The 12,941-nt window shown below is 40.7% G+C and overlaps 1 protein-coding gene across 1 annotated transcript; it reads right to left on the bottom strand.

The window, feature by feature from the left end:
• Positions 1 to 1,075: 1,075 nt before the first annotated feature.
• timp2b (TIMP metallopeptidase inhibitor 2b) lies at positions 1,076 to 7,907 on the bottom strand. The gene is made up of 5 exons (XM_085404052.1): positions 7,550 to 7,907; positions 2,389 to 2,489; positions 2,191 to 2,299; positions 1,943 to 2,067; positions 1,076 to 1,802 (listed from the first exon to the last, which is right to left on the bottom strand). The coding sequence occupies exons 1-5, from the start codon at positions 7,677 to 7,679 to the stop codon at positions 1,605 to 1,607; spliced, it is 663 nt and encodes a 220-aa protein (XP_085260178.1). The 5' UTR covers positions 7,680 to 7,907; the 3' UTR covers positions 1,076 to 1,604.
• Positions 7,908 to 12,941: the final 5,034 nt, after the last annotated feature.

Raw genomic sequence — 12,941 nt, 5'->3', positions numbered from 1 at the left:
TTAATGATGCTTTTTCATTTGCTTTTCTTTCTAAGATTGCATTTCATTCGATTGTCATTGCAAAGACCAGCAGTGTTATCCTAAGAGTAGGACATTTTAATGTTAGAATAGTAACGCATTTAAAATCTACAGTGAAAAAGGATTGCATGCTGTGAAATGCTGAATGGACTCATGTTTGCTTGATCTGGGCACATGGATTGGCTCGTGAATGTCACGTTGCTGTTGTCTCCAGTAGGCGGCAGTAGATTGCCTCAAACGAGTCTCTAAATTACAGATTTAGTAAGCTAAAATGATGCATGATGATCTGCACTAAATGCACATTCCTAGGCATTTAGATTTAGCAGCAAAGTGTGCTTGCTGCATGTACTGGTATGAAAATACTGAGCACACCGAAAGAGGTTTATGAATTTAATTGTAAGGGTCAAATGTACAGTAATGTTTCAGATGGCTATGCATACAAAAGTCATCTTATCTTTAAAAAAAAGTCCCATGTGAAACCAGCACATCATACTTGACTACAGTTTCAAATGACGAATCTTTTTACACTCTCATATTAATTATTCATGTCACATTTGCGCCACACTGACGGCAATCTTAGTACCGTCAGTGCGAGAAAAATGATTGGTTACAATCTGTTATTCCCAACAAAAATGTATTTTACTAATGTTAAGAAAATATATGGTGTTCTTTATTTAAATATACTGCAACAAAAATTAAGGGAACAATTCAATGATCTTGTTGTTTTCCACTGACCAAGCCGATGGGCCATTAAATTTTTTTCCCACAGTATATACATACACTTACATTTACATATTTTATTTATCAAAAAAAGAGAATTTAAGTGTTTTCCCAATAATTATATGTAGTACCTTAAATAAAATATGTGCTCACACGTACTAAAGTATAACAGTGCCTAGAGCTGTGATCTATATATGCAGAAACAAAACAAACAAAACAACAAACCATGGAGGATTTGATCCTCTTTTAATTCCAACATGTTTTTTTCATTACAGACAATATGAATGTTGCGATATAATTATGTTCAAAGTGCCTTCTTGTCTATTCAGGATTATAGTATAAGAAAAGCAGCGACTGTGGTTAAAGAGTCGTGCTTTAACACAAATCAGTTGCCACACATTTAAAAAGCATGCTCCTGTTCCCTGTGATAGCTCTGCCAGGATGATTGTTTCCTGGTGTTATTTATCAAAGCAGATTCACAGAACTTTGATCAGTAGGTACATGTTATTTTAATTATAGAACCCTTTAAAACTTGAATAAAGAATTACAGATTAATAGCTCAGGAAGAAATTGTATCATTGAATTATGGTGTTTTCCCCCCTTTGTTCCAGCTGGAGGAGAAGTGGTTTATGAGGATGTGCTTCAGATTCAGGGGCCGGTGTGGCAAAAAGCGCTGAGCTCATAGGAATGATAAGTGAAAACATGAGATCTGCAATTAAAACCTTTTTTTTTTTTCCTTTTTTAAAAATCCACTCTACAGCTTTTTTGATAATTAAAAGAAGGGGAATTTGATGAGTTTTTTATTTTTGTTTTTGATATTTCTATGGTGGCATATTTAAACTGCAGACATGTGCACAGTGGTAAAGTTAAGGGTCTTCGATGTCCATGAAATCCTTTTTGGGCGCTGCAGAGCCTCTGTACCAGGCACAAGAGTTATCACTCCTCTTGATGCATGCATAGTGTTTAGCTTGTCTTCCATTTTCAGTCTTCTCCATCAACCAGTCCAACCAAAGGCACTCGGATGGGCTGTTGATCATGCAGGGGATGGAGCTGCAGGAGGTGATCTGAGGATCAGAAAAAGCACAGTGATCGTTACAACATCGTGCATCTAGCGGTGATTTGTTTTATGCAACTGGGAAGTGATCATCTGGTAAATGTAAACTTTAACTACTCCCTTAGACTTTTAATCATAAATTTTCCATACCCTGCATTCGCAGCCCATTTGATAGCGCTCAGTCAGACCCATCTTCTGAGTGGTAGTCAGGTTGTCCCAGGGTTCAAATAAGCCACACAGAGTGACGTGCATTGTCCCATCAGCCTCCAGCATTCCTACAGTGGAAGGAGAGCAAAGTGTAAATCTAGAGGATATATAAGAATCTATATGAAGCCACATTAAAGAACATGTTTGTTATATTACACAACATGTGCCTTACACTGCACTGAAAGTCATACCTGTGATTAGATACTCTTTCCTGCCGTCAGTCTCCAGAGACACTCCACACATCGCAGAAGAGCGAGCTGTGTAGAAGGCATCGATAGCGTTGCTGGGACCTTTGAACATCTGGGAATTCAAGCAAAAACATTTAGATTCCACTGAAGTTTTTACACATGGAAGAAAAATGATAAATGCAATAGCTTTGTCCTAAATACCTTGATCTGTTTAATGTCGTACTTAAGCCGTTTGATGGAATCCCCATAGACGTCATTGCCAACATCCACCTCTTGCTTTCCGACTACCTTTGCCCTGATAACTGGATAAAGACAAGAAAAAAAGAGAAAAAACAAATTGCATTAACATTCATTTTGTGTGAATGCCAGCTTTGTAACTGGAACGCTGCTTTGTTATGTTAAAACTGAAATGAATCCGCATCTATCTGTATCTGATCTGAGCCCTGCCCAGGTTTGGCATGCTGGAGTTGGCCGCAGCACATTGCTGTGGCTTGAATCTGAGAAGTTTGCATGTGCCAGGTCCTGGGAAGACAGAGGCGCATGAGTGTTTCATCAGCTGCAATCAGAGGGAGGAATGCATGCTGCCTGTTCCCAGGTTCCTGGGCCGACACAGGAGGAAGCCAGTCAGCAGTCTTTGAAAAAGCTGAACTAGAGTGCCCCCCGCCCCCAGGCCTCTCAGCCAGCCTGCCTTTCTGTCTGGAGAGAGGTGCTGACATGCAAATCAACCTCCTCCTTTCACATGTAGCCTCCTCCTTTTCTCTCTTGCACTCTGAAGCTGGAAGAAAAGAGCTCATGTGGAAAAAAAACAGGCTTTAATGGAAAATTACTATTAGAGCCATACAAATGAGCCGTTGAGCTAAAATCCCGAGTAGTCAAAAAACAAAAACAAAAAAACCCCAAATCAACTTGTGTTTTTCAAAGTTGCTGCTCTTTCCATGTGTGTTCAAAATGTGGAAGTGCAGTACAGTATGATCACATGTCAGCTGCAACCAGACACCCGGCAGTTACTGTATATTCACAGGACTGCAAGGAAGCAAGCGACAGAGCTAACACTAACCAGATGTTCTCTCTCAAGTTCCACTTCAGTCCTTGCTTTCCCAAGGTGGCAGCTACTGACTGTCTCTGATCGCTCCTTGCCAAATAATATCAAGCCCTTTCATTTGCCTTTTTTATATGAAGCTATGAAGATGTGAGCCATATGTGCCCTCATTCATGAGGCTTAGAGAACATCTCCTTTTAAGGGTCTAAAGCATCAATCCCAGACAAAAGGAAGCAAGAGAAAAAAGGAGAATGTGCGCACACATGGAGTGATGGAGTGATGGGTCCTGAAGCAAGCACGGGAAGGCAGTCACATTGCTGAAGTATTCTTAGCGTAACAATGTGCTGTGTATACAAGGAGAAGACGGCCCTTTAAAGTCAAGAGGGATACAAAAGAAAAGCTGTGTTAGGGATAATCTACACCAGTCACCGGATTTCTCTTTTTCTTTTTCGTTGTTTACATATCACAAACTCCCTCCCTCCCTCCCTCGCTTTGATGCAGAGTGAGGTAGCCGTGCCGAGAAACTCTCCAACTTCTCAGCAGAGTGTATTAGCGGTAATCCCCCTTTGCTCCAATGTGTCGAATCAAACAGAGACCTCTTCTTCTACGCCTAAAAGCAGGAATTAGAGCAGGTGGGAATAACCACAGGATGTTAAAGAGGCATAAAGTGAAAAATACTGAAAATGGGGTCTTATGCGCATACTGATATATAATCTTAGCATGTTTTAGAATTAGGTGTAGCTCTTGAGTTACATGTACATGAGAAAATAAGGCAAGTTATCGGGGAAAAAAGGATCTTTAAGCTAATTAATGTGATATTCCTTTGACATGCCACCTATTTGATTTGATGGATTTTTCCTCCACAAACTGTTCGAGCGGTTTAGAAGTACAACTTTATTCTCTGTGCTGGTATATAGTGTGTACGCAAGTTCTTGCCAGAGCCTGGATGTTTACTGGAACAGGCTGACAAAGCCCTTTAAAAATCATAAGTTTCACAGAACTGGAAACCGAAGGAACCATCTAATTTTCTAGTTACTCAAACAATAAACACAATATTTTGCATGCAGTATTGTGGTCATGGGAGGGTTTTAAAAACAAAGAACAAAAAAGCAAATGCATGTCATGTAATTGAAGAGCATGTGCCCTCGTCTTCCTCTCCGAGGAGCCACAAAGCGGTCAGAGTGCGAAAAAGTCAAGTACAAATTCAAACTGACTATCCTGCTGATCCTGTGCAAAGAGATACAGACTAATCTGAGGTAATCCTTTGTTTTCCTTTTAAAAACGGACAATTGTAGAGTTTAAATACTCATCATCTCATTGGTGTGCGTGTGGTAAGCAAAAGGTCCCCGGTACGATTCCAGCCAGGGATACAAATCGCCTTCAGGGAAGAGCATCCGATGTAAAACGCAAACACATGAAGCTATGGACGAAGATAACTTTAAAATCTCATCATCTACATTAGCCGTTAGTTTTGTTATGCCTTGCATAAAAAAATGTAGCGTTTTTAGCGTTTTCTCCTGTTTTTTTTACAGTCTGCATGTGACTGAGGCCATGGACATAACGTTCACATGCAGTTTCCTAAAGGGGAGTTGCAAGTGTCGCACTGCACGGATCAATCCAGCGCGCTATTGCAAGTGGTGCTGGAGCTTAAGGCAGCTGCTGTGGTTATTTGCACAAATTCTGTCCAGCTCAAAGGACGGAAATCTGGTTTTAATATCAGCTGTGTTTGCACAGCTTGCAATTTATGGGCTGCTTTTGTCCCAGAAGTCGTACCCACTACTTTCTGTTCAGGAACCAATATGACTCATTTTCTTTCTTCACAAAAAGCAGCACAGATAGTTTTTACATTTAAAAAGAAAAATAAAAGTAAAGAATAATGAGTGTGGTTTATGAATACCCAACATTCCTCTGCCTCCGCCAAGGAACCAGAAGATAGATTTCCATTTATGAGGAAAGATTGCTCTGACTGTTTTGACAGTGGAACTGTTTACAACAAAACTTGATCCTAGGCGTGCACTACAAACCAGGCTCTACAAAGCCAGACTTACTTTGCTGGATAAAACCATATACACCAATCAGTGGCAGTTACCTTTTTCTCCTAATCACATTTTCTCTATCAGCCTCTGTGCTGACTCCCAGTTAAGGGGGGTTCTGACAAGACATTAGACTCTTCTTCTGCACAAAGTTGACCAACAGCTGACTTCAGTAAATAGGAACATAATGGCAGATGGCTGCCCCTCCCTGGTTCTGGTTTTGCCCGAGGTTTCCTACTGTTGTGATTTGGTCCTGTAGACATAAAACTGAATTGAATTGAAAATCATTGTTGTTCCAGATACAAGGATAAAAGAAGTCTCTGATTTTGTGTGTGTGTGTGTGTGTGTGTGCTTTTTTTGTTCCTGTAGCACCCAGGAGTTGCAATAGATACTAAAAGGTGCTACTTATCCTTAACTATCACTGCTCACTGACATCAAACCAACCCATCTCCATGTTTATCCAAATCTCTGAAAATAAGCTGGTTAAATCTGCACCATAAGTTACCATGGCGATCAACTGAGGTTAAAAAAAAAAGAGAACCACTGTTATGAGATTAAAAACTCTGGCTCAAGGCTTAAGCCTCCATTAATCTTAGTATCAAACTTGCATCTGGAATTTTCATTTTATATCGACTTTCAGGTTATACGAAGGCCCACCTTTAAAAATGACATCACAAGTGGTGTAATGATCTTCCTGCACTGTGGAAATGAACTGCTCTTCAGTAAGTATCTGTAATCTCCAAAAACCAAAACCAGCACTAGCTATGTGAAACTTTAGCAATACTTCCAAGTCAGTTAGCTGTCTGGCACTTATTAAGATAGTATCTTGACTTATTTTAATCTACATAGGAATGCTGTATTTAATACACACACATCATTTATTATAACACAAGTGGCCCATGGTTCAAAGAAAAACATGATTCACCTTCATTTTAAGCCCAAGAAGAATAAGAATTTTGAATGAGCTTGCTTAATGCAAAATTTCATCAACCCACTGAGGTAGCAGTCAGTTCATGGGCTGGTGAAGTGGAATGCCAACGATTTCGTAAATTCCCGAAACTTCTCTCTGACGTTTAAATAAGTTGTGCAAGTGTGCAACAGTTGACTGCCCTCTCTGTGACCCAGCAACTTGGTGAAGTTTTGCTGGCGCTTTTCTTCTCCAACTAGCTTGAGCCCACTCTTAAACTTTGCCTAAACCCCCGAAGACACGAACTCAAGAATATTTGGTCAAGAAACAGATTCCCCGAGACTCTATGGTGGTTTATGTTTATGTGAGGGTCTATCCATGGTGCTGAAGCAGGAGCGGAGGGTCAAGGTCATGTTAGAAACTGACTTAAGAGATGGAAATGAGGTGAATCAGCTGTGAGGCTGAGATGACTGCCAGCATCTTCGTTTTTCTAGAGTTCTGCACAATCTGCCTAATCAAAAAACAGAACTTATTTTAATAGGTTCACTTTGTAAAGCCTAAAGCACCAAAATAGGGTAAAAAGAAAGAAAAATTGTCTTCCCTTTTAGTGCGGTATCTGACTTTCCATTTGTGTACATTCTCAGGTAGCATAATAAAGTTTATTCATCCTCTTGAGCAATGGAATCCAGTGAGTAAAAATCTTTGAATAAGTCACCTTCTGTCCACATGCCACACACTCAGCCATCTCAGAAGCAAGAAAAAAGACCCGGAGCTGGACAGGCTGGTCACTGTTAACAGTCCTGTTAGCTTAAGGTCTGTGTTGAAGGCAGCAACAAGTACTTTTTTGTAACAGGCGAAATTAAAGGGAAATTATCCTCAGGAGCGTTTGAGTAGGATTAAATGAATTTGCCTTTCAGTAAACTATATGATCACTGAGGTGATACTGGTGAAAGAAAATGAAGTTATATTCATGTTGTCATAAACAAGCACAAACACAAATGATTTTGTTTAAAGTCTCCTTAGCAACAACAAGGAATAATGTGGTTTACTGTAGATTAAAAAAAAGCCTAAAATGGTATTGAAGAAGACAAAACTCCAGACAGTATATTGATGTGTCTATGAAAGAGCATTGAAGCTATCAACAGAAGATTAGAGAAAAAGAGGAGGGCAGTGGAAAGAAAGACTGGGGGACAGAAAATTCCATCCTCCTCCCACTGCAACTGTAAACACGGGAGCTGGGCAGTCTCCCTCTCAGAATACGATGGTTTCCTTGTGGGGGGGGGGGAAACCCCCAAACCAATTTATCCTAGACATTGCTAACTAATACATTAATGGCAAAAACACAACTTGATGTGTTGATTGTTAGTCTAAAAATCAACTTACCGACGTCTGAGTTGCAGAACACCTGCTGGGGATGCCTCGGGGAGCAGCTGCAGGCTTCTGCCAGTTGTTGCACTCGCCAAAGACACAGGATGGCCAGAGTGACAAAACATCTCTTCATCGTCCAGGTCATCTCTGAAAACTACGCTTTCTAACTGAAACTGGAAAAGTGAGTGAGGGTATAGATATAGACCTGCCTGTCGGGTTTAAAGGAAACGAGTCGCTGTCCTTGGCTAGAAGTCGACGCACGACGGTGCTGTGCATAAAATGATGCACAGGGCACGAGAGAAAGTGTAATCCTGCTAAAGACTGCACACCAAGTCTGTTTTCCACTACCCTCAGCAGCAGCAGCCACGTTTTATTAGCAGGCAGCAGCAGCAAACTCCTCCCCCCCCCTCCGGTGGCCAGAGAGCGCAAGAGCTCGACAGAGGTCAGGAGCTGCCGACTTTACACACGCACCCCTTAAACTACGTAAATCTCAGGCTGATGCATGAGGAGGCGGATAATTGTTTTTAGGAAACGACGGTGATAACAAACAGCATCACCCTGTGACACACGTATTTTGGGACTTGTGACTTTTTCCCCTTTTTTTTTCGTAAGTTTTAAGCGAAGTGTTTCCTCACTCTTGCACGCCACTCCATAAAAGTACAAGTCTTGCAGTGAGAGTATGTAGGTATTACCATGAAACTTATGGGTATCTAAAAATATTTTAAAATGTTTTAATTGTTTAATTTTTGTACTTTTTTAAGGCCCCTTCTTTCATTTAACTAATTATTTGACTTATACCTTGTGTGGTTTCGCGCGTGTAAACTCTCGCGTTGTTTTAATTATAGCAACATTTTATATTTTATCATTTTTTATCTGAAGGTTTTTAAGAAATAGTAAATAAAAAAGTGCAATATTTCCCCCCGAAATACGGTAGAGCAGTAAAAACTAAAATTTGGCATAAAAAAAACTATCTGTTCTTCAGTTTGTGTGGTTCCTGCCACAGAGGTAACATTTGTTTCTCTAATCATAATAAACAATTTCTCAGTGGATTATATATAAATGCCTACAAAAGGCATCAAAGAGCTTGGAACCTGAACATCTGGATTCAACTCCAGAGGTAAGAAAGCGTCAGACTAAATCTTACTGACGTTTACAACTATGCTACTAACTTAAAATACAACTTTGGAATGAAAAGCCTTTCTAGATGGACGTGTGTGTGTGTGTGTGTGTGTGTGTGTGTGTGTGTGTGTGTGTGTGTGTGTGTGTGTGTGTGTGTGTGTGTGTGTGTTACTCATTTAAATTGTTAGATAAGGACAGGAGCTTTGTTTGTTTTAATGATAATAAATATGACGTATTACAATGCATTACTATTGTTAATACATGATATTCTGTTTTGATTTTATATACTGTTTTGTTTGTTTGTTTGTTTGTTTGTTTGTTTGTTTGTTTGTTTGTTTGTTTGTTAATTAGTTAGTTAGTTTATTTGCTTGTTTTAATCAATTTTAAATCATGCTTTTTATTTGTTCTTGTTTCTAATGTCTCTGTAAAGCACTTTGAATCACCTTGTTGTTGAATTGTGCTATACAAATAAACTTGCCTTGCCTTGCCTTGCCTATTCATTATAGTCTCTGTACTGGACACCATGAGGCAATGGCTCAGCACACCAGAATAGTCTTGTGACTACATTTCTCCACTAACAGGAGACCAAAAGGAGCAAATACTGTGGAAGTTTTAAAAAAGTCTGTATAGTCTCATTAAATGAAGTGGTTCAATTATCACATCCTGAGAGAAATCCCCAGTACAGCAACAACTATATAAGCCATTTGTTGCCGTACCTTTTAAAAACACATTCAGCAATCATGGAGCAACACTGATATTTAGTGTCTTTTAGCCCAGTTTTTTGCATTAACAAACTCCTGGAGGAAATCTCTGTCTTGGCATAAATAATTCTTCTATCATGCTAAAAAACTATCCTATAAAATCAATGAGACTCCTGTGAGGGCAAAACCATTTGGCAAAGCTGTGGCTTGGACAGACAAACAATTTACTAAAAATTGCTATAAATCTCACTTAAGCTGTGGGTAGCGGGAAATTCAGGCCACAGTCCCCTGCAGGTTCATCGCTCAACTCCTTTCCCGTTGCCAGGTCTTGTCACGGCAACATTTGATTCACTGTCACAAAAATATTGATTTTAGATGCTTTAAACATTTGCACACATGATAATTCGCCTATGAGTAAATCCTAACGTGGGTCAGGCTGAGTAATCCGTAGCCCACGCTGCGCAGTTATCTGAGGTTGGAATTTAGCGAGAGTGTTTATGTATCTTATAGTCACTTTCAGGAACTCCTAAAACACTGTCTGACAGAAGGAGGTGTGGCACGGTGGAGAGAAGTGACATCATGCCCTTAAAGTTAATGAGCTCAGTCTGGCAGCAATTCAGCAGCTCCCACCCCCAGCCTGCTGAGAAAGAAACATTATGCTATAGTCGAATTCCTGAGTCGTTCCTCATCCCGTATTCATGTACAGAAATAAATGGAAAGTTTACCGCTGCTTCTGGAAACTGAGGATCTTAAGAGTTTTAGGGTTGCGGCCTCTTGTGTTGATTCTGGCACAGGAGGGCGAGATCACAGCGAGGACATGATGTACAGTATTCAGCGATTAGAGCTGATGATGAATGAAGAAGAATGCCAGAGAGGGGACTGGATCTGCTGTGGCTGCCTCGCTCCCTGACATCATATTTGGCCACTGACTGTGAGTCCTCTGGCCACTCCGGCAAATATTTCCACTGGTTTTCATGGCTGAACAATTTTTGCATGTTTTTCTTTTCCACAGGTCTTTTACTTGATGTCTGTGTTAAAGAAAAATTTTTTAAAAAACACAGGCGGGAGAGGAAGAAAGCAAAATGGTACAACCAAATTGGTGTCATCTGCGTAACTCATTACCTTTGTTAAATTCAGACATTTATTTTACCGTTGTATTTACATGTACCTTTGGAGTGAGATCACCACCAATGAGATAAGAAAAATTCCCAAACTGTTTGAACTCTGGTAAGTCGTTATGACTCGTAAACAGAGTGCAGTTTACCAGAAACAATAGAGCTTAGAGGGACAATACCACAGAAGATGGGTGTGAGAAAAATCAAGACAAACATACAAAAGGAAGTGACACATCTGAGACAGAGTTGCCAGAAATATGCTTCTGTTTAATACAACTTTACCAGGGGCACTGGGGGAACACCAGATGCCTTCTTTAAGGCAAGGCCTGCTGCCTCCTGTCCAAACAGTCTGCTTCCTTTACACTCATATGCTGACTGATGTGATGGGCTCTGCTCACATATCACACCCTTGTCCTGAGCTCCTGGGTATATTCTGAGCGATTTCCCGCACTACGACTCTCTCTTTAGAACAGAGTTTTATCCACCAGTCGAGATCTGGATGATTGTATCAACATTTGGTTTTAATTCGTTGAAAGAGGGCGGATTTGTCAAAGAAGTGCAATGTAAGCAGCCCCCTCTGTGTACATTACCAGCTACAAATGCCAAAAGGGGCTTAAAAATGGCCTGAACCTCCATTCCCTAAATTACAGACTTGCAAGGCCAGGAATACTCTCAAAAGGAAGTGCCCAGTAAGGCATAAAAAAGAGGTTTTCATTGTGGGTACTGGTGGGTGCTGTGGCACTGACCCACATCCTCTGACTCCCAAACAGACCCCTCGCCTGTTATCTGCACACATTGCACATGACCTGACCGCCACGCAGATTTCCAACTGTCCAGCCCCTCTTTGCACCCCCAGCCACAACCCACGGGGTATTTCCAATAACTTTCCATCCATCATTGCAGCTATTCGCAATTCACCGGTGACAATGGAAGACAGTGAATCAGCATTAGGAAACTGCTTCAGGGACACCGATGTGGAAGAAAACATCTGTTTGAAGTTCCACGCACTCTGAGGTCAAATGTCCACATCCACAGATGTTAGCAACTGAGATGTTAGTCACCATGAGTCTGCTGATAATATCCAAAAAGCTTTCTTAGTCTCTTCAGTGCATTTTAATAAGTGGTGCCTCTCTGGGTAACTACGGTGAGTGTGTTTACAGGAACTTTCACTTTTACCTAACAGGCACAGACTTGTAAAATATCAAGTTTGTACAAAATGTACAGTCATTTCCTCTGCAGACAATAGCACTACCATTTCGTGACTTTGGTACTGTGGGCAGCTCCTTAAATGATGAGCAACTTAAAGAGGGGAATAGATGTTGTGCAATTTGTTTAACCTGCTAATTCCCACAGAAATCCAAATCCACTAGAAAGCTGTTTCCTCTTACACATGGGAATTGGGACATGGGACTGGTTTGAATATAGTGACTACACCTTTCTATCTAACATTCAAACACATTCATACTGTGAGGAACACATCAGAGACTGGAGCAGCCAAGTATCAAACTACCAACCTTCTCATTAGTAAATGAGCTGCTACGTTCTGAGCTACATCCAACAGACTCAGAGGAAATCAGAAATGTGTTTTCAGTATTCCAGTAGTTGTTAGCATAGTTCTTTTTTTTCTTAAAAAGTCACGTGAAACATCTAAAACGCTAAGAACACCTTCACTGCTACCCTTTATTCCATAGAAATGAAAAGGGTCAGTAGCAGTCAGGTGCTGCTAATAAAATATACTCGATTAACTGAGCATCAGCTAAGTGTGAGCACTCCTTGAAAAGCAGAAGATTTTGAACTTTGTTGGTCTGGGGCATTTAGCTATGTGTTAATATAATGTCGCAATCTTCCAGGAAATTCACCCTAAGGTCAGACTATCCTCGGACAAATTGTGTAAAACCCGAGAGCTACACCTTAGGATCTACAGGCCTCGGTTAGCAGGTTAAATTTTAAAGTTCGTGACAGAACAATTAGAAAAAGACTGAAGAAATGTTGGTTGTGAGGGTTGCCAGGAGAAAGTGTCTTCTTTCACGCAGCTTGCGTTTGTAAAGTTGCATCTGAACAAACCACGAGACTTCTGGAACAAAGTGGAGATGTTTGGCCACATTTGGTGAAATCAAACAGCGTATTAGCACAAATACCTCAAACCAGCTTGAGCTCCTCTGTATACCTCTGTGCCTCCATGTGCCACCTCTGTGCCTTTGTCCTATCATCTCTTTTAGCTCTGTCACCTTGTGTTTGCCACTTCCCTGCTCCCGTTCTGTGACATTTTGAACTTCCTGTATTTCTGTTAGCATTAACGCCGTTTTGATCTCCTCACTCCTGCATTTGGATGCGCAATCTATCTTCTACACAGCTGAACCTTCACATTTGCAAAGAAAAGTGGGGCAAAAACCCTCCGCGATGCTGTGAGACTGAGACCCTTTGCTGCCGAACATTTCAGTATTAATGTGATGCTTAATTCTCGGCATGTTT

The sequence above is a fragment of the Rhamphochromis longiceps genome, linkage group LG4, assembly GCF_057381845.1.
Source record: "Rhamphochromis longiceps isolate RC_006_pf linkage group LG4, R_longiceps_female_GT1.1, whole genome shotgun sequence".
Taxonomy (NCBI): Eukaryota; Metazoa; Chordata; class Actinopteri; order Cichliformes; family Cichlidae; genus Rhamphochromis; species Rhamphochromis longiceps.
This window is presented reverse-complemented; position numbering and strand designations above follow the sequence as displayed.